The following is a 22,402-nucleotide window of genomic DNA, read 5'->3' on the forward strand; positions in this document are numbered from 1 at the left end:
AGGAGGCACTTCTCACCTTCCCTCAACACCTTCATCTCTGCAGTCACCTTCTTCCAGGTACAATCCAGCCACAGCAGAGCCAGGAAAGCTGTTTTCCTGCTGTTCCCTCTGAGCCCTTTAATCCCAGCATGAAGCCAGGATTGAATGATGCCTTTTAGCCACACACTTTTTGACTGGACAATAACCCTCAACATCTACACTTGATTTTTAGATAAAAAGGACCCAAACACTCCACAGTTCTGATGAATTCTGTGGATCTTTCAGACATACAACACTTGAGTTAGGAGAAAAATACCCAAAGGTGTGGGGAAGGATACTGGAATAAATCTATTAATAATAAATCTATGAAAAACAGTAAGAAAAAACCCACAACCCCCCCACAAAACCACTAGGCATATTCTCCTCTGAACAACAGGGTCAGTTTTCTTAAGACAGGCTCTCAAACAGGGCAGGACTGTTCCCCAAGACTTTTCACTCCACTCCACCCAGACTAGAATTAAGTGGTTCAGAAGGGCTATTTAGCACTAAACACTTTCATTTCCCTAAGCAGAACCTTCCCAGATCAATCTGTTATGACTCTCCCTTTTCCAAGCCCCCTGGCACAGCAGCTTCAAACAGTGACAAGAGCAATTCTGACAACTTAACAAGCATATTAAACAAAAAACTTGAGCTGTGATTCACTTTTATTTGCATGGCTGTGACCATGAGAAGAAATACAGTACAGAATCAAGAACACTCAGCTGAAATCAGCATTTTCATTAGGGTAATCATTCTGTGAGCCTGTTCTCAGTTATCACCAATTCTAACCCAGCCACCTTTTATTAAAGTAAAAAAGGTTTCAATCATTTAAATTAGACTTTGCACAGTGGCAAAATGTAAACAAGAGAAAGGACAGCTTGGAGGAGGACATGTCAACAGCTGAAATAACTAAGACAGGAGAGAAAGTATGACACAAATATGAACTGAGTTGATGCCAGCAGCAGCTAAATGCCCAAGCTCAGCTGAACAAAACACCTCCTTCACGTGCCTGCTGAGAATTCTTCTCAGTTCCAGATTTGCTCTCTATTGCACTTTAAAGATGCTTTTTCCACTCTCTCTTTAGTGCTTCTCTGTGGTACTAACACAAACTCTGAAGTTCAACCTCCTCAAAGCATCATTCTGAATTTATCCCCAAAAGCTACAACAAGCAGAGTCTCCACCTTGCTTATGAACCATCTCCATCTTTTTAAATCCTCCCTTTTCTTAATATTTCACCCAGCAGGTCAGGAGACTTACCAGGGAACAAGGAAAACCTGGTATCAGCTACTGCTGAATTTGACTCAGCCTAAGTGGGGCTACAAGACTTCCAAGGAAAACTGGTGAGGACAAAGTCTTCAAAGAGGCATTTTGCTAGAAAAATGAATGGTTGTGGTGGCAAGATCCTGCCCTAACTAACACACTTGCACAACTAGAGTCCAAGCTGGGCATTGTGTCTGCTGGCAGGATGTTGGATGCAGTGGTTCCTATTTATTCTGACAGCAAACAACTAATCATTGCCCTAGGAAACAGTCTTTCAGGTTCTCTTCACACACACCTACTCTTCAAGCAGAGGCAAACTGCCAGGCAACCTCTGTATCATTAATTACTGGCACTTAGACAGGTTGGTGTCCAGGGAACCACATTCCCCAGCTGATGGAAACTCCTGAAGCTCAAAGAAAATCAAATAGAACTTTCCCAGTCTGGTTAATTGACACGTGGTCCTGAATTTATTCGTCTTGACACTTAAATTACTTTTCCATAATGTTATACCAGGAAGTTCTTTCCAGTACAGTTTAAAATGGTCACAAAAATAGAAAGAATTATACCAGCAGGACTTCTTGTTCTTAATATCAGCAGGGCTTCTGCTTAGATGGGAATCTCAGTAAAGGTTGTGATTTTTTTTTTTAAATCCCTTATGACTTTACCTGCATCTGCAAAAATATATAGATTATAATTACTTATAAAGAGCACTTCATAAATGGTTCTCTTCCTTTTCTCAACTTGCTATCATAAATTGTACCTAATGAAAGTAAGACAACAAAAACTAAAGGCACATCACTTAATTATGAACAAGGTCTAGAGCTGTAGGAATTTTATCCTTCCATACATTCATAAATCAAAATGAAAACCAACTGACAAGAGAAACAGATTTTCTTACATATGCATGAAGGGCTAATTTGTAGCAGCTTCTTTAGCCCTCAAATGTCAAGAATATCAGTTTTAATTTCCTCTTTCGTGTGGTTGAAAAACCTGGGGATGTGATATGTCAAGATATTAAACTTTAGTAACAACCTAAAAGGATAAGAACAGGGGGGAAAAAACCCAAGACAAGTCTTCATTTCAATAAACCCAAGCAACTTACTGTGTAATTTTACTTAGGAAGATAAAACCCCCCAGCTAAAACAAACCCCCAATATCATGAGGAAAGCAAAAACCTGTTTTCAAATCCCACTTAATTTAACAAGCTCCCAATTCAGATGAACAGAAATTGTTCAAAGGCCAAGGAGGTGAAATCAACGTGGTGCAATCTCAGGGCTGCCAAATGCTGATAAAAGGATTAAGATATGGAATCATCCCTGGATGTCAGCATGACTATGCTTTCTATTGCTATACCACCAACTTGGACCAGTTGGGTGCAGCTGGGTGGGTTTTTCACCTCCTGACAAAACAAAGAAATACAAATAAGTGAAAACCAATCATGTCATCATCAGCTGGAGCAACTAGGAACTGTCTTTTCAGATTAAATGTCAAAATTGATACTTAGTTCATAGCAAAAGAAATTTGCAATCCATGATGCAGTTGAGAATTTCATGATTTCTTGTAAAACTTGTCACAGAGTAACTTTAATGACCCCAAAAAAAGTTCTGCCTTCTAACATTTTCTGATACTGAGTCAGACCAAGTATAACAGAGAAGAAAAAAAAGCATCAGATTCAGAGGTACTGAAAATCCACAAGTCCTGGTTCATTAGTATCCCTGAAAGTCAATCTAAAAATCATTTGGTAATTACACAAACCTAGGAATTTTCTTTCATTCCTAATATACTAGTTGATATAATTCTTACATGAACACAGAAGCTAATCATTAAAAGGGATCAATTTAAAAAGCAACCTCAAGAGAGCTGTAACCTAGCTACACATTTAAGTGACATTGTTTTAAAAGCATATATAAGCTACTTGTCATCATAGGAATAATTTTTTCCTCCCCAAGTACTGGAAGACAAAATTGTTCCTTTGTGAACTTTCAAGTTTTTCTTCCTTTGTTGATATGCAGGGGGAAAACAGGTCCCAGAAAGAGTCTGGAATCAAAAGTCAGTATCTTGTAAAAAGTTCTTTATCCCTTTTGGTACCTGGGAGAAAACAAATACACAGCAACTAGAGAATTCTGCCCACTGGCAGCATCATCTATACCTTTAACAGTGCTCAGTACATAAAATATGCTTCAAATCACAGGATAACAGGAGGAGATGAGAGGGAGGCATGAGAGCTTCTAGTCACATGAATCGTATCTATTGACTGGATACTGAACGTTTGTTCAGTTTTGTCTTGACAAATTGGAATGGCTCCTGTAACCCCTTTGCTCACATGTGTGTTCTGCCTCATTCTTTTTTCCATCAGTCATTAAATCCCCTGGGAATACACAAAGCCTTTATTCCTGGCTGTTCTCAGATGTCTCTGCTTGCAAAACACTGGGGTGCTCTCTCATCCTCCCATTAACACCTCGCTCCTCTCGCAGTAAAAACCCGCAGCAAATTTTTAAAAAATCCCTTTATGTGCCTGTAAAACAACCCCTCTCTGCTGTTTGGCTGTGCATGAAGAGGGCTGTGTGAGATGTGTAAGTGTCCCGTGAGAGCACAAGTGACAGCAAATGTCACCAGAGATACCACACACCCCCACCAAATTTAACTCTGGGAACACCTACGTAGCCCTGACAGGCAGCAGCTGCTGACACATACTGAGTCAACTTTTCTTCACTTGTCTTTAAAGATTAAAGACACTAGCATTCAGACTGTGCATAAATAGGGTTGATGAACAATACTTTCCTAAAAATAGCCAGGTGGAGCATCTAAAAACACCTTTTCAGTGTTCCATCTGCTCTCACTTGCCTATTGTTTGCCCACAAGACAAAAACGTAACTGCAGGTACTACAGAGTTGTGTAGACAGATAAAAATCAAGGTGAGCTGCAGTCACTGCCTGAATTCCATCATCTGCAACAGTTTGGGATTCAAATTTGGTTATGATGCTGGTGTCCTTGGGTTGGCATTTGGCAGGATAAGATTACAGCTCAGTCTTCCCAAAAATATACTGAATTAAACCACTTACGTCAAGTGTTTCCAGTATTTTTAGGCTGTGCAGTAGAATAAACACTGCAGGATTGTTCTTGCTGGTCACATTCTGAGTCTGTTTGGGCTTTAAAAAAGCTGGTTTAGACAATGCTCCTGTCAAAGCAACTGGGAAATTGACTGGGTGACAATCAGAGAATGGTTTGGGTTGGAAGGGACCTCAAAGATCATCTAGTTCCAACCCCCCCTGCATGGGCAGGGACAAAACGCCACTGAACTCAAAAGCAGGATTTGGGAGTCAGGGAGGGAAGTCATGTCTTATGGTCCTTCCACCCTGAGGCAGCATCTGCAGCCATCCCAACAGGTCACCTCTGAGATGCTGAACCAAGAGACTGTTCTCAGTTATCAACTCCTCACTGTTCCCAGGATCACTTCCTTCAGGTGGCTGAGAAAAACTCCTTCAAATTCTTATAAAACCCTTCATGTCACACTGCAGCCTGATTCACTTTCTCCAAATCAACCCCTGCCTCTGATAAAATATAAGCCCATGAAATAGATGAATCAGTTGGAAAACAAGGAACTGGGTGATAGAGAATAAGAAGGGCAACATTTCTCACAGAAATACTTCCACATATCTAACTGTGGAAGAAGTCAGGGACACAAATTGATTTCTCAGTGGTGCAGACACTCTGTGACATAATGTACCTTATAAAAATACCACTCACTCAATACAAGAAGGCAAGTGCCTGCAAAACTGCAATATAGGAAAATTTAAGGGGGGGAAAAAAAGAAACTGCAATTCTGCAGTGCATGGTAGAGTGAAATTAGGCAATTACACCCTGAAAGGCAGGGCTCAGAACAGACTTGTTCAAGAGAAAGATCTCTGCCTTTCATTCCATTTCCAACACTGGGTTTTTAGGCCATGCATGCCATGCTCAGCTGATTAAAACAAGAAAAAAAAAGCCTTTCTAACTTGGCACTTTTTTCCTCCCATGATTGACATCCAGTTAGACTGATGGTGATTGAATAGGAGCTTCCTCCATCTTAAGCTCTGCAGCCACTTCAGCTTTTCACCTGCTTGCAATCCTGTCACAGTCGAGGTGCTTGGGTTTTATCTCCTGTTGGATGGGATGTGGAATCCAGATCAAATGCTGCTGTAGTCTGAGCCACGGGCAGCAAGAGCTGCTGCTGCTTCCCACTCCACTGTGAAGAAGGTAATTGTTCCAAAGAAGCCCACAACCACCATGATCAGGAGCTGCCACTGCAGAAGGAAGTAGTTGCTGTAGAAATAGGCAACTGCAGCACAGATGGACTGAGGGGGAAAAAAACACAATGTCAAAGGATTATCAGTGGACATAACCAGGCTGGAATTATTACACCAGGATTATCAAACTGACACAGCTTCATATCCAACTCTTCGTTGGATACGAGAAGAGAGACAATCTTCAAACTTCATTATACCTCAACATATGTCTTGATGTGATACACAACAGATTTAGTTTTTACTTATTTAAATAGTGCTCACTTGTAGAAATTTCACACCCAACTCCAATGTGTTTGTGGCATCACAAGTGCAGTTCTCTGGTATTTATAAACAGTTTGTCTAGAAATGACACTGCCAAGGCTTTAAGGCAAAATCCAGAGAACTATTTCCAATTTTACAGCATCACAAAGTATTCTACACCAAAATAGCTAAAGGCTTTGACAATGTGGCTTTACTTGCAATCTATCTTTAAGGGTAAAATTTTCATTAGAGCTCATAGAAAGGGACTTTATATTCTGTGTCTCTCTCAAATTCTTACCTATCACTGAGAATGGAAATGAGATGGAAAAATGGAGCAGTGCACAAGGAAAAAAGTGATTTTTAAAGCAAGCAGATGTCATGGTTTAAACTAGACACAGCCTGAGCTCTGCTCTCAGCAATTGCTGTGACCATGTATCAACAGTTCCAGTGCTTTGCACCACTGTTTTTCTACTCTGACTGACACAGACATTGACCTAGAAAGTTCAGGACCAAACAAGATTAATGCCTGTGAGTGAACTGATCTACCCAAAATACAGCAGTTGTATTCCTGTTGTATGGGCTTATCCTAGCATTTCCAGGAGGCATGGATACATTCCCTTTGGCATTTTGACAACTGAAGAAAGAACTGAATTCTTCTTTTGTCTCTCTACACACCTGATAACTCCCGGTTACAACACCCACAAACTCTTCAGCTACTATTTCAACAACTCGTTTTCTTTTAAGTCACTTCTCTGAGCAAATAAATGCATCAAATGAAATGAGTACTAATCTTTATATTGAAGATGTTTGTATGAAACTCTGCTAGCCTTTTGCCTTTAAGTTACAACTCCCAACACTTCTAACTTCCCTCAAAATTTGTAGTTTGATGATAAAAACCACATCCAGCTAAACAATCAAGCTAATCCTACCTACACTTTTTTCATCTCCTGTGAAAGACAAAAACCCAGACTGAAATGCTTGGAAAAAGCAACATTTTTTTCTCTCATCTCTTTAAATGTATTTCCCAGTATTTCCATAACATTCCAACAGTTGTACTTGGCAAAGGCTGTGCCATGTAATACCTGAACAAACTTAAAGATGGCAAAGGCAGGAGCACTGTCTTCTGAATACAGGAATCCTAAAATACTGAGGAGCTGGGTGTTAAAGCAGCTGTCCCCCAGGCCCAACAGAAAGCTGCAGAAGATGGCCACCTCTTTGCTGAAAGAGAAAGTGAATCCAAATTAGAAAACAAAACAAACATTCCTTCCAACAGCTCTAAACCTATTTTTGGCAGACTTATTTGGAAGGTGAGAATGGAAGAAAGTTATGAAACTTTGAATTTCACTGGAAAAGAACTGGCAATGCTTGGCAAAAAGAATCATCAGATTTTAATTTCTTGAATGCTAAGGTTTGTTGTTACTGTTACCCACAGTTAATTCTACACTGAATGAGAACCTGCTAGAGGAACTAATTTTGGTGCCTGGAGCCATAAAACCCACAAGGCAGTGATGAAAAGCTGAGATATACACGGCAAGGTCATAAAAACTGCAGGAATATTAAAGAAGTTCAAGCTGCAGAAAAAGACTCCAGTTAAATGAGGAACAGTCACCAGCACAGGCACAAAAGCTCATCATTGCAAAGACTGACACCACTGTATTGTCACACACGTTGGCAAAAAAAGACCCCAAAAGAAAGCTGCAATGATGAGTAAGAAAACTCCCCATATTCTTTCCTCACACTGAGAATGCAGGGGTCAGGCACAGGGTGGCTCCAGTCAGACCCAAGGGATGGTGACAATGAGCATCCCAAGGCTTTGGACATCAGTGCAAGGCTGGTGCTCCCTGCTGGGGTAAAGCTGAGCCCAGAACTGGTTGAAAACAAATTCCTGCCACCTCATGCAACAGCTGTTGGTCTTACTGTTGTTACTAGAGGTCAGAAATGGCAGGTCTCAATGTCAGCATGGCTATCAAATATCCTCCTGCTTTTTATACTTAATGCCATTTAAATTCCTCAGTTGGGTGCACACTGATGAAATATCTACCTTTAATAAAAAGAGAAAGCCTGAAAGCTTCTTCTGAGGAGTTAGTCACCACAGAGAAAAGCAGCTTCAAGAAGATTTTTGTTACAGGCACAAGCTCTTTATGTACATCTTGAGTTACACCAGGCAAAGGGGAAAAAGTTTCCTCACCTTGGGATCATATAAGCAACATCATCTGTTCCTTCCATGGGAGCAATGGGGGCATCACTTGGCATGTTGAAAAAGATTAAATAAAAGGCAATGAAGTGGACAATGATGCCCAGCATCACTACAGGGTTCCTGCCAAAGTGGTTATTCTTGCTCAGCAAACCAAAGAGCCCTCCACCTGCACGGTGGAAAAGATTGGATCATTCAATCAGAGCTGCAGATGTAAAGCACAGAACCAAACCTCACACACTAGATAATATATGTTATATATAATATATGATACATGCAATAGGAAAATGACATCAATAGAATGCAATGCTATAGATAATATATTGCATATATTCATAATATTATTAAAAATGATGAAAACTTAAGATTACAAACTTCCCCAAGGAGTCTGCCAGTTCTGTCAGCCCCATCTGTCAAATGACACCACCTTTGGGTTGCTGGAGATGTCCAGGGAACACAGGAAAGAGAGTCACCAGCAGAGTGCTGGGGAAGACACTTCACCTTTTGGAAAGGATTGTCCCAGCAGCCACTGTTCCCTCCAACATTCCAACAGCACCAAGTGCAAATGGATGGCCTTGAGTTTGCAATTTAACCTAAACATGCAATTTAACTTATGGATTCAAGTTGCTAATAAACAAAGAAAGCATTGGTTTGGTTTGGTTTTGGTTTTTATTCTGTTTTAAACACTGCGGTGCTTGAGGTTAAGCAAAAAAAAAGTCAATAAAATTGCTCCATGAACATTACAATTGTATTCAAATTATCAGCTCTCATTTCACAAGAGCTAACATTTTTTTAAGGAAGAAATCTTCAGTGTGCTATTTTTAAAATAGATTTAAAATAGTTATAACACCACTTAAGAAATAAGAAAACTGTAAACAGGATACTATTTAAAAGCAGAATCTCAGAATGCTGAAAATTCCCTAATTGTAGCTCACTGTTTCTCTCATTTTAAGTCTTATGTCTTTCTTTGCATTAACCCCAAAAGAGAATCTAAGGATTCAGAGTCCTCAGTATTTCACATCCTGCTCCACATTCCCTTTACATGCTGTGATATATAATTAATAACATAATAATAAAATAACTCTGTGCAGTAAGGAAACATGTTGACAGTTTTCTTTCTAATACTTCATTTTTTGTTTCCATAAAACATTGCTTTCATTGCAGGAAATTTGAAAGACACTATATTTAGTTAAATTAAAACAACAAAACAACATTTTGAGTAACTACATCATCATAATATTTTTATTGTCTACAAGGTAGTAAATTTAGACTCACCTAAAATTTCTCCAACACCTATAAAAATACCAGAGAGACCAATAAGGCTTTTCTCTTCACTGCCAAACCTGTTGACAGCACCAATACATGTTCCATACACTCCAGAGAAGAATGTTAATTCCAAACCTTTGAAAGTAAACAAACAAAACTGGTGGATGAACTATTATCACAGAACCACAGAATTGCTGAGGCTGGAAAAGACCGCTGAGATCATCAAGTCCAACCTATGACCTGACACCACCACATCAGCCAGACCATGGCACTAAGTGCCACCTCCAGCCTTTCCTTGAACACCTCCAGGGATGATGACTCCACCACTTCCCTGGGCAGTCCATTCCCATGTCTGATCACCCTTCCCATGAGGAAATGCTTCCTAATATCCAACTTAAACCACCCCTGGTGGAGCTTCAGGACAGGCCCTCTTGTCCTGCCACTGGTTGCCTGGGAGAAGAGCCCAGCCCCACCTGACCACAACCTCCTTTCAGGGAGTTACAGAGAGTGAGAAGGTCCCCCCTGAGTCTCCTCTTCTCCAGGCTAAACAACCCCAGCTCCCTCAGCCTCTCCTCAGAAGACTTTCCCTCCAGTCCCTTCACCAGCCTTGTTGCTCTGAAAGTTATTACAAAATTTTTTATGTCTAAATGCTGGTTTTCCCTTTCAAATACCTGTATTTAAGTGAGCTACATGTAACAGAATCAATTAGGGAATTATAAACTATGTCATTAGTACATTTTCCCATGTCAGCTGACAAAAACTACAGCAGGAATAAGTATCACTAATTAGTGTTACATGAACTTGGGTTCAGTGCTGCTTCTCTTGAGACAATCTTTACATAGAGGTTTTATATTTCTGCCTTTCAGGAGCTTTAGGATTTCACACACAAGCTGTGGGGGGTTTTTTCCCCCCAGGTTATGGTATTCCTAGGAATGGCTGCACCCCCAAATACCAAACAATTCCTAAATTGGCCTGCTGCTTTTCTGCACATAATGAACTAAAACAGAGTGAACAAATATTATCTGTTTAAAACTCTTTCTATTGTCATTGCTGGGACACAGCTGAGACCAACCAGCATGACTATAAGCAATCAGCAGTGTCAAAATACCAGTTCCAAAGAAAACCAGTTCAAAAATAGAACTGTTTCTAATTCATCTCCCTTTGCCTTTTGCTATTGCAAAATTATGGTAGACATCCTGGTCTCCATGTAGCAGGTTACCCAACATGGCCTGTGAACTGCACAGCCTCAAAAAGGGGGAACTTGGAACAGTCTTAATCATCCAACCATCAATTTTGGAAAGAAAAGCTTCTGTTTGCCTTCGAGGATTTTGTATTTTCCTGCAGGAAGTGGCAATATTGGCCAAGAGCCACCAGATGGCAGTAGCTATTTTCTCCAAGCTGGATTGATATATTTCAGATTAATCAGACAAAACCTGACCAGCTCCCTTCCCTTCTTATCTTGCTTCACATTCCCATTGCACTAAATATCTAAGAGGAATTCAGGTGAGTTAATTTGGGTTAACACAACACTGGAGATGCTGTGAAGTAACTTGTAGCTCAAATTAGTGGCTGGTGCAACCTAAATTCATAGCTACTATTGCTGTTTCTCTACCAGGAGCTGCCTGCAAACTTCAGATGTTATGACACTGTTTCTAATTTGTTCCCATCCAATTCTTTCTTTTCACAGCAACAACTTTTCACAGTGGTGACTCAAGTTGTAAAAATACATCTATTCTTCCTAAAAATTTTAAACAATGCCAATATAAAATCTACTGATATAGTGTAATGCCCAATCACATCAAAACTATTTTGCCTAAGCCCCAGCTTTGGTGACCCAAGCATTACCACACCTGTCAGCACTCTCAGATCCAGGTGCACCCCCTGTACACACTTCCCAGAACACAGAAATGTCCTAAGTGAGTAAATAATTCAAAGTTAAGTGAAATATTCAAGTAATGTTAGCAGAGAGGAAACTGCAATCCTGTTCTGGGGTTAGAATTCCAAACCAAGCCCTGACACTGCCCCATGACTGTACACTCTGCTTGCTTCATACCTGTGTAGGCTGTTGTCACACTGAGCAGCAGAATCTCTTTGGTGAAGCTCAGCTTTATAGATTTCTCTGTAAAGACATAAGGGAAATCAATATAACTGATACCACCATTAAGACAATCTACACTTTCTTTTGCTCTTTGCAAAAAGAAGTTAAAATCATGCAAACTGTTACTTCATTACAGCAAACAAGAGTGCTGAACAAACCAAGCCTGACTTGCCCTTTGAAAGAAACACTGAAATCCTTTTTTTGTAAGAAATGCAAGGGGGGAAATATTCAAAAAGGGATACACAGTTTCCAGTTAGCAGACAACTTTCTGCTCATGGTATCTTTGTATTCTCAGTTCATGGGGATTGTTTCCTAAAAGGAAAAGTAAATTCTCAGTGAAGCTCCTCACATTCTCAAAACAAACTCAGTCACCAGCAGACCACATCCAGCTGCAGTGGAAACTGCAGGTGCTGTGGTTCAAAATTGTTGGTTTCAACTGGTATCAACTGGGGGTAAAACAAATTGTAGCTTCTTTCTCTTGCTGTGTCAGTGAATTATTTTTTCCCAGAACTCCCACGTGCTATCTTTCCCAGGAGATGACCTGCTCTTTTTGAGCTCATCCACATCAAGAAGCTACTGTAGAGTAGCTTGGATCTGAAACTACATCAGCGAAGTATCCCTGAAGATTTCTCCTGGACTGTACCAGTATGGAATTGCAGTCTAGTTCACTTTCTTTGCTTGCAGTCCAGCTTTGACAGCATGGCAATGCCACCTGAAAGGTGGCAGACAGCAGCTCACACCCATCACACACAATGTGACTACACCTAAGTTCAGGGTTCCCAAGCTTTTCCAGCTGCAAGTCCCATCTTGGCTAGCCTCAAAAATCACAAATGCTGGCATGGACAACTCAGTTCCTAACAGGCTCAAAGCTCATCAATCCTATGTCCCCATGTGACCTGTCGGGTCTAAACCCACTGCCATCTGACAGCCATTTTTCCAAGCAGACCACCCCTGAAGGTCTGTATTCCAAGTGGAATAACTGACGTGCATTCTTCAAACCTTATTTCTTCACCAATTTTTCTTCTGAGCAATTTGTACAGGCCCACATTACTAGCAGAACCAGGGGGGAGCTGGAAAGGCCAGGTCAGTATTTTTTTTGAAGCAGCTCTTAGGTGGAACAGTACTCACTGAAGGCAGCCACTGCTCTTGTCATTTTGCCTTGTGCAGACCTGGATAAACAAATAACTCAGTCAAAATGGAAAAAAGAATAACCACATTGGAGCACTATGCTGGAAGGCAGCCTCATTTTTTTCAAAGGTTCTGTACATTTTCTAGCCCAGCTTTATATATTGGAATATACTAATATATTATTCCAAGTTTCTGAGAATTTAAGCTACTAACTACATTTTTTCTTTTTCTGGGCTTGTGGCTGTTGTTCAAAAATTAACCTGCATTACAAAAATCTTTCTTTCTTCACAGCATTTTTAGCTTTGAACATTTTTTTCACTGGCAAACTTATTAATGTTTTTCTAATGTTTTCATTGCTATTTAAATAAAGCAAAAAAATATAAACTGATGCCTCAAGCAAAACTGAACTGAATCTCTGTCCTTAGGCACTTGTAATGTGTTTACCAGGGTGGCAGATATTTAGAGAAGACATGAAAAACATGTTTCAGCATGTAAAAGATAATCTAAAAAAGTGTTTTGGTATTAGAAAAAAGTTCTTTACTATGAGGGTGGTGGATCACTGGAACAGGATGCCTACAGGAGGGTGGAGGCCCCACCCCTGGAGACATTCAAGGTCAGGCTTGATGGGGCTCTGGGCAATCTGGTCTGGTTGGGAGGTGTCCCTGCTTATTGTAGGGGGGTTGGACTAGATGACCTTGAGAGGTCCCTTCCAACCCAAGACATTCTATGATTCTATAGAAAATGAAGTAATTTCTGCTTATTCCAGCCTTTAAACTGGGCTGATGGGGGCAGGACAGGCTATGGAAGGCAGGTACCTGTTTAATAATCATCACTGGAGAAAAGAGCTAAGAGGTATTTTTCAAAGGCACGTGCTTATTAATGGAAAAACTTAAAGTGCAGTCCTGCACTCCACTCTTGAAAATATGTCATGTAAAGAACATTAACTCTCACTTGTTCAAGTAGCCACTTATCTAATAAACCTGCACATTCTATAGGTTGTTCATAACATGGATGTTTTCCATGTAGAGGGAAAAGTGAAGGCACCCTGTTCCACTGAGGAGCAGGAGCACAAATGAGTACATCTGACAACACGTTATTGCCACAAGCACTTACGAGCTGTCCCCCAGGATTTCATTAACAGAATCCTCCTCCCCTGGAGCCTTTGTGTCCTCTTGTTTCCTAATCAGAAAGAACAGAACTGTGCCCACCAGACTGATAACAGTCAGAGCAATGAAGACAGTTCTGCGATCACTCTCTGTGGAAAAACAAAGCAAGAGTCATAACTAGATGTGCAGAAGCATTTCAAGCCAATCCAACTCCCTTCAAAGAGCTAAGACAGGTGGCACTACCCAACTGCTGAAAGTGCATACTGATTTTCTAACTTACCTTCCACATGAAGCACAAGGCACCCAGCTGCTGGCAAAATCCTGTCTCAGTTTTATGATGCCAATAAAATGTGGGCATATTTAAAATGTCCCCTGCATTTTCTGCCAAGGAGACCAATGGTCTCCATGACCATGGAGAGGCCAATTAACAAAGGAAGTGCATAAACAATTAACAGAAGAAAGTACATCAGAGTGGACATAGGAAAGTACCCCAAAATCCCTTCAGATTTCTAAAAGCTCTTCACCAGCCTCAGAAATACGAGCTCTGCAATCTCATGAACTGGTAGACTTAAAAACCACAAAAGCCTTAAAACCAGGGAAACCAAACAGACACAGCACAGAGGGAGGTAACTGTGACCTGTGCACCAGCTCTGCTGCACTGCCCAACTTGTTTGGCATGGGAAAGCCTGTAACAGAGAAGTCATTCCCATTTACAAGTATTAAGGGAGGAAAAAAAAAAAAGCAGCCAAGAAACAGCTAGTAGTTGTGACTGAGCCACATTTGGATTTACTTCCCCTTTAGCCTCCATGTAAATATCAAATTGTTACACTTAAATTACAAAGCAGGTGTATGATTACAGATCTAAAAGAAATTGTGCTCCATCTAGTTAGCAAACAGAAGGAGGAATCAATTTTTAAACACTATCAGGTCTTCTGATACCAACATTTCTTAATCTCAAGCAGTCTTAAGACATTTAAAGAGTCAGGGAATGTAACCCCAGAACTTCCTCGTAGCTCATTACTCTGTTCTGTGGTTACAAAGAGCAATGAAATTCAGGATGCACCAAATTTCAGTCTAAACTGTCTCCAACACTTCTAGAAGCATTTAAACCCTTGTTTTAAAGATGAGGGAATGTGGGAGCTGACCTTTAAAATTTAACCTGTGCTGTGCTACCAAGCCTGTGTCTGTGGGGAACCTCAAAAGACAGATCTAACAAAGACATGAAGTGGACCACTCAAACTCAACAGGACAGTATTTCTGAAGCTGATAAATAGCATTTAAATGTCAACATCTTCTTCCTGATTTACTACAGCAGAAGCATCCTCATCTTTTAAATGTTAAAAGGATTGACTGCTCTGGTAGGTATTTTATTTCAACACTACAATCAAGAAAACTCTCACAGTCATTACAGAACAGGACACTCAACCTTATTTGTTCATAAAAGGTTGGTTTCCCAGCAATACTTAGGTTTTATAATTAAATTCTCACATGTTCCTCTATTTTCACTATTGCCATTTCTTAGCTGATACCCCCTCTTGCCTCATTTACTTGAGCAGAAATCTCTGCTTCAAAACCAGTGAGTCTCACCCACTATCCAGCTTCTTAAGCATATTAAACTTACTGTTCTCTCTGCTGCTCTTTACCAGACTAGCATCATGTCCAACACAAAAAAAAAAAACACCAAAAAACACCCTATAGTATTAATTGTAATCTCATTGGGCAGTTAGTCTTCATAAATGATCCCCAGGAAGGAAGACTGAGCTCTTTACATCCCCTTCCAGCAATGCTGCCAGCTCCAGCAGCAGCCCACAACCTCTGCCTTGCTCCTGCTTTCTCCCAGCACAACACTTAGCACAGGCTTGAGGAAACTGAGATGGTTTTCCTTTATTTCATAGGTTAATTAGTCTCCAATCTGATTTAGAAGGACTCTCTACACCAGGGACTTACTTTGCAACAGGACAGTCTGTATATTAAACATACAGCCATTCCAGAACACCTTTCCCCCACAATATGTGTATTTTAGCATAATTCTATCTGCACAGGGAAAATCCAAGAGCAGCTATTGTGGAAAACCTTATTCCAGACCTGCAGTCTGAAGAATTTCATAGACAATATCCTAAAAGAAGGTACTCAGAGTGCATTGCATGCAGGAAAACAACATGCATAATAAATACAAGTCAGTACCATGGAACACTGAATCAAAAACATACTCCAGAAATAGATTCTATGTAATAATACACTGGAAAAAAAAAAATTGTCTGCTATTGTGTAATTTTTTTCCCATTTTCCAGTTCATTATTTCCCCTGTTTATTCATGCTACTCCATTCTAAAGGGTGGCCTCCCACAGAAACAACAAATACCCACCTGATATGTGAGTTTTTCCTTGCCAAGCAAAGTATATGTAGAGGTTTCCAAAAAACAAGCTGTAAAAAGAAAAAAGACAGGAAAGATGAGCAGCACTTTTTGTGGCAAGATTAAGGTTGTAGCATCATGGTAATACTGCCAAAACCAGTACTGTGTAATCATGAAGGAAATAAAGACACCATTAACTCTCCATACAAACTGCTTACTCTGTAGAGAGCTTCACACACAGCAGAGGGTTCTTTTCTCTAACACTGGTTGGTCATTTTTAGCCACCAAAACACAAGGTGGTAGCAAAAATGAAGAAACCTGCACCTGCATTGCCTCTCTGATTTTAGAAAGGGTATAAAGTTAGAAAGCTGACATATTTATGGAGATGATTTTGTAACACTCCCATAGAAGAGCCAGGTGTTTTATTTATTGCCCCAACAATGCTAAATTGGTTGTTAACAGCTGAAGGGAAATGGTGTTCCTACCTACAGTGTCCTGAAATATAGGAATTCTGCATGAATCATGATTCAAAGCAGCTTTAGAGTCAAGTTTCCTCACATAAAGCCCTGCATTTTACTCACTGCAAAACACAGGATTAGCTCAGCTTGTGGCCATTGCTACTCTGATAACACACTGATATGTTAATTCTGGAACCTGAAACAAGGAACACAAGAAGTGTGCCAGTGGTTCAGGCTCATGTTCTACTAAGGCTGGGTTAGCAATGACATCTACAGCACTTAAGTACCTTCTGCAACTCATTCCCCTCGTTATCTCCCAAGAGCCAGAACTGCTGTATTAGGGGAGGGAAAAGGTATCTCTCCTCAGGAACCATGTGGGGACCTGTTTGAATATGATCCCTTTTTCATCTTGCTGACACCATCCAACTCCACATTCCCCTGTGGCAGCAACTTCCAGAAGTTCTATCACCATTGTGCAAAGAAGCACTTGACCCCTTTCAAGCCAATCCCCTTCTAGTTTCACCAAATGACCTGAGCTTCAGCACAGCAGCATTCTGGGGAGCAACAGCTCTACACTCAGCTCATCTGCTGCCTTCACATTTTAGTCTGTATAATCCTCCTCAGACACTTCTTCACCAAAAAGTCCTACCCTTTTTAATCCCTCTTTGAGTCAGCAGCTCTGTCTTCTTGGGTATCTCTGGTTTTCCCTATAATTACATGACACTCTCTCAACAGGCAGCAACTGCATCTGCACAGAACACTCAATGGCAGCAACACAGCATCCCCCACCTTGCTCTCACTACCTTTCTTGAGGCCAAGTCTTTTGTTGACTGTTTTTGATGGATGCAGCACTCAAAGCTTAGTATCAGAGAACTATCAAGAAGGTCTCTCTTCTGACTGCAAGGTCCAACTGTAATATCTTCACTTCAACTTGGCAGCAAGGTCCAGCTGCTCCCTCAGGGAAGGACTAGGAGTCAAGGGGGATAACACATCCAGCAGAGAAGGTGCCTTGTTAGCTACAAGCCCAGCCCCACAGTACCTGAGCAGATTCAAAGACTGTAGACAAGGTCAGCCAAGGGTCCAGACCACCACACAACTTTGTATTGATGGGGCAGGTCTGAGGTCAAACTGGGAAGCCAGTCCACAGGCCAGAGCCAGGTCTGGTGACTGCCACACAGGCCCACAGTGCCAAGGTAGAAGAAAGCCAAGTCAGTCACTGAGGTCTGGACCACCAGGATCCATAGCTGGGCACAGGCATAGATGTAGCTGAGCTAGAAGCTCCTCCAATGCAGCTCCAGAAGACCCCAAGCCTCAGGGCTGAGTTTAAATGGGGCTCTGGGGCCCGTGGGCAGATGGGAAGGGTGGGGTGGAGGTGCCAGGTGAGGCTGATTAGGGTTATTAGGGCTTGTAATGTACTGGGGATCCTGACACAGGCCCTCAACAATCAGCCTAGCACAGCCCTCAACCATCAACAAGATTTGCCACATATGTCAAATGCTCCCCTCACAGAAATTTATCTTCTTAGCATGTCCAGAGCAGAGGCTTAAACAGGTCACTTTCAGTCATTGTTCTATAATGCACAATAGCAACAGAAATCTTGCTTCCACCCTTCCCTCAGACTTCCCCCACTGCAAGGCACCAGTGGAGTATTTTTGATGCAGTCTCCCACTTACCAAAATACATAAAAAGTAGGAGGTGTACACAACAACAACCAAAAAATATTAAAAATGAAGCTTACCTGGACTGTAAGAGTGCCCAAAATACTCCACTGTTCCTTCCAATGGTGTTTTCATCAGAATTTACAGTCAAGCAATTTCCCTGTGCAGTCCAGAGTACTGAAATATACAGGATATATTGCTCAGGAAATAAGAATATTTGAGAGCTATATTCAAATGAACCAAAGAAGAGTAAATATGGTATGAACAATGCTTACCTGCAGCTGCAATGCCAATAAAAACAGAAGCAGTGTAGAAAGTCCACGTAGCAGGTTGGATAAAAACTGCAATATATAGGCTAGAATAGAACAGATCAGTTTATTGAAGGTAAACTTTAAGTGGACAATGCTCTTTAGCCATCAGACATCTCATTTAGATTCTTCTAAATCAGCTACTCTCTAAGTGACACTGAAAATTAGTCTACCCTGTCCTCTTTAATTGCTTTCTGCCTTCTGAAACACTATGCAACAGAAGAATTCACTTAGAGATATGTGAGAAAAGCTAATCTTTGCACTCCATTAAGCATATAGATTTTTTTATATATATATATATACACACACACATACAGTCATTAATCTGAGACCAAAACCTGAACTCCACAGTTAGCAAAGTCTGGAAATGCTGTGGAAGAAATACACTCTGTTTCCAATAGGCTGAACTACTCTGCAGTTACACTGACAGAGACAGTTCCTCTGCAAAATGTCTCCTTTGGCCAGTACAATTTCATGTATGGTGTGAAAAAAATGAAATCAAGATTTGAAACAAAGCAGAAAAAACCTCAGTATGGATACTCACCTATAAAATATGCCACTAACAACCATGGAGAGTTGAGGTCCTACTATTGCAACCACTGAAGGTGAGACAAGATTTGATGCAGAGAACACTCCATAAATAATGGACATGCTACACAAATAAATAACAAAGATGATTAAGTACTGGAAATATAGGGTATAAGGGCAACTGAATTAAGAATGTACAGTGAATTCCAAATTACCAAGTTAAGTACAGACATAACTTAAGTAACTGTGTAACTTCCATGGTCAAACATTTCCTCTCTTTCTTCCCTTACCCCCACCCACTGCACATGGGAACCCAGGAGGGTGCAGTGATCTGTGGATTGCTGAACACTCCCAAACTGTTGCAGGCTTGTCATTTACAACACATATTTGTCTAAATGTGCCTCAACACTAGTTACTGTATTTTGTGCCCAGTACTTCTAAAGAATATTCCAGAGCCTCATTCATCTACCAGTGAGGTTTTCATCTCCTACCAGATCCATTGCAGAAATTTTATTTGGTGCCAACTGTATTTTCAGTTTCAATTAAGACAGTAAACCCTTCAAAGCAGCAACCAGGTTTTGCTATACAACAGGTTCATCTGGTGTACAAAAGGTCCCTGATCGTGCTCGGTGAGTTTGGTTCTGCCAGTGCAATAAACAAACAGACTGGCTTTTTATGGCTGTGCTTCTCATCTCTCCAACTGCTCCTTTCACATTTATCTTGCAGCACTTCCTGGAGGTTGATCCACAGCACCTATCCTACACAAACATACCCAGGTGGACCAGGGCAAACAACCTCAGCTAGCAGTCGTATTTCTTTTAAAACATCCACATTCTCTATCTCCTAAGATAAAATACTGAGCATGTGAGGACAACATTGTGGTGGGTTTTTTTTCTCCCTACAAAGAAAACATGCAAAACAGGTATGTTGTTTAACTAGAAATAATCCAGAGCAGAACTAGAGTGAATGTGGGAAGCCAAGTTTTAAACTGCATTCAGTATGCTACTAAATTATGCAGTCAGCACAACCTCTTGAGAGTGTATCTCTACCAAGTGGAATTCCAACTTGCTTCACCCTGCAAGGAGCAAAGTCATAAGAAATTCTGTGTCAATTACCTTGTGTAGCCACTGCCATGAAAATCCGTGCTGTTTAAGTTTGTGATAACAGTTTGCTGTGAGGAGAAAAGCACACACTGTAAAATGCTGGGATCTATCTTGTCGTTCCACACCACTTGCAACAGTTTGAAGTCAGCCTCAAGTGTCAGAATGAATCATTAACAGACTCCACAGTGGACTTAAAATAATTTCAAGTGTTCATTACAGCACACAACACCTCCACGATGAAGGTGAAGGAGATTATTTGCCAGAGAAACATCTATGTTTGAAGCAGTAACTAGTACTTTAGGATTATAACACAGTTTCATCAGAGACCTGAAAATATTTCACAGAACTTCCCTTTCACTGAACACCTCTCTTAGGTAGATGTACAGGACTATCTTCACTTTAAAAGTGGGAAAAAGAAAAAAAAAGGAGAAGTTTCAAAATACTCTTAATTTGACCTATGAGCTTTTGGTAAGAGTTTCCATTCTTTTTGGCCTCCTGTAACTTCCTTTTTCCCCCCTGAATCAGCTTTAGTGGTCATGAGACTAATTAATCAGTTGGATTGCAAGGCAGATCTGATTGAAAGTCACTAAAAATGACTTAAATGACAATAAATGACATGATTGTATGATCACCAAGTCAAATCCAGCAACGTGCTGTGAATTCATTGCAGAGCTTGTAAGATCTGGGTCACACTGACACAGTATCACACTGCACTACAACTTTTACAAACATGATTTATGCTCAGCAGTTATTTCTGCACTGCAGTGAAGGACACTTGCATGTCTGAACCCAGAAAGGATTCTCCTTGCATGCAAGCAAAGAGAAGCTGCAAGACCTGTAGGCTCAAGAGGTATGTTGAAATCTAACTGTTCTTCAGGCATCTAACTGCTATGGGAAGCAACGTCAACAGCTCCCTAGGTCAGAGGAGCTGGGCTAAGTTTGTTAGCAGTGGGATTCTAAACATTTAATTTGTAAGAGTCCAATCTGCTTTTAATAGCAAATTTGGGTTATCTAATGCAAAGAGATCCATGAAACTAAAGCAGTTATTTACTTATGCAGATGGAAGGTGACTAGGCAGTTGCAGCAATTGTGGAAGTCTGACTGCTTGTCAGATGTTCTCCTCATACTCCCCCTCAATGTCTAGTTCCTTAGAACAGCAAAATATGTTAGATCAGAAAAACCCTCTAAGAAAAAACAGGGGCATGGTTAATAATAACAACTTGGGCAAACAATTTGAAAGGGGCTATGTAGAATAATCAGAAACATGAAAGAACCAATTGTTAAATATTGTGTTGAAATGACACTATTTTAAAGCTCAGACGTGGTAAGAGTCATTAATGTTCTCCTTTCTAAGCAAGCAGGCCCAGCTACACCTGTAGCTGTGCTATCTTAAAGAAATAAACTGCTTAATTACCCAGTTAACCAACTAATCTAGGTAACACTAACCCAAAAGGAGAGGCTATGTCCAGGTGTCTTGCACATTAAAAAATCCCAAGTAAAGCACACAAAACCCCAAGAAAGGATAGATAACCAATATGGAAACATGGGATGTTTTGAAATCCGCACCTACCGCAATATTTCCACATGTTTGGAAAGCAGTGAAAATAAACATAAACGAGACTCCCAAAAGAATGATGTTGAAAAGTTTTTTTGATTCAGGAGACATCTTGTGGGTTTTTTTTTTTCTTGACCAAGTCCTCAGCTTCAGTCTGGAAAGAAAACTCAGTTTTCTCTTCCAAGTTTCCTCTTAATCTCTGTTGGAACCAGTGAAACAAAAAGGACAACAGGAAAAAAAGAATGCTTAAAAAAATGACAATTACTGAGGGTTAATGATGAGCTGCTGGGACATAAGCACCAACTCATCGAGAAATCTGTCTTAAATAATGAACAGCACAATCAGTAGCTCGAAAAACCCCAAAGCTAAAGGTCTTGGTCCAAAAGGTGAAGATTAAGATTCTCTACCTTCTCCCATGAAGCCCACAGGGCACAGGGTGTTACCTCTTCACGACATTTTTTCCCCAAACGAAGCAGTTTCCCCGAGTATCAGTCCAGCTCATCAGCTCGGTTTCTAAATCAGAATCCTGCTCTTCAATCACCTGACGAAGGGAAGATGAGAGGTGGGTGCACACGAGTTATTTCCAGGCGTGTTGGACAGGAAATAAGGGACATTTCACAACCCAGATCAGCTGATTCGGCCCCCAAAAGCCCTTGTGCACCATGGGAAATGTAGTTTTCCACTTGGAAAGGGGGAAATGGCCCAAACCTGAAAAGAAAAGGATTTGTACTTTTTATTTTTTAGGAATGAGAAGCTCTCTCTACCAAGTACCACAAAGCAAAATCAAAAGGTCTCACAGAGTCATCCAGGAAAAATTAATTAGCTGAATTCCAACACAAAATC

The 22,402-nt window shown here is 40.6% G+C and overlaps 1 protein-coding gene across 2 annotated transcripts; it reads right to left on the reverse strand.

The window, feature by feature from the left end:
- Positions 1 to 665: 665 nt before the first annotated feature.
- Positions 666 to 22,298, reverse strand: MFSD11 (major facilitator superfamily domain containing 11). 2 transcript variants are annotated; one of them, XM_051634875.1, is made up of 14 exons: positions 22,003 to 22,298; positions 21,575 to 21,758; positions 20,017 to 20,072; positions 18,918 to 19,025; positions 18,341 to 18,420; positions 18,146 to 18,242; positions 15,962 to 16,020; positions 13,604 to 13,745; positions 12,491 to 12,531; positions 11,318 to 11,383; positions 9,274 to 9,399; positions 7,993 to 8,167; positions 6,887 to 7,022; positions 666 to 5,612 (listed from the first exon to the last, which is right to left on the reverse strand). In XM_051634875.1, exons 2-14 carry the CDS (start codon positions 21,668 to 21,670, stop codon positions 5,445 to 5,447), a joined length of 1,350 nt encoding a protein of 449 aa, XP_051490835.1. In that variant the 5' UTR covers positions 21,671 to 21,758; positions 22,003 to 22,298; the 3' UTR covers positions 666 to 5,444. The 2 variants fall into 2 exon arrangements, with proteins under 2 accessions (XP_051490835.1, XP_051490834.1); XM_051634874.1 differs by having other exon boundaries at positions 21,967 to 22,298.
- Positions 22,299 to 22,402: the final 104 nt, after the last annotated feature.

This window comes from Apus apus, chromosome 17 (assembly GCF_020740795.1).
Source record: "Apus apus isolate bApuApu2 chromosome 17, bApuApu2.pri.cur, whole genome shotgun sequence".
Classification (NCBI taxonomy): Eukaryota; Metazoa; Chordata; class Aves; order Apodiformes; family Apodidae; genus Apus; species Apus apus.

Coding starts and splice junctions, on each gene's coding strand:
- MFSD11 (XM_051634875.1), bottom strand. CDS start 21,670: ATGTCTCCTGAATCAAAAAAACTTTTCAACATCATTCTTTTGGGAGTC. Junction 20,073..21,574: donor AAACATGTGGAAATATTGCG/GTAGGTGCGGAT, acceptor TTCTCCTCACAG/CAAACTGTTATCACAAACTT. Junction 5,613..6,886: donor CCATCTTTAAGTTTGTTCAG/GTATTACATGGC, acceptor TTTCCCCCTCAG/TCCATCTGTGCTGCAGTTGC.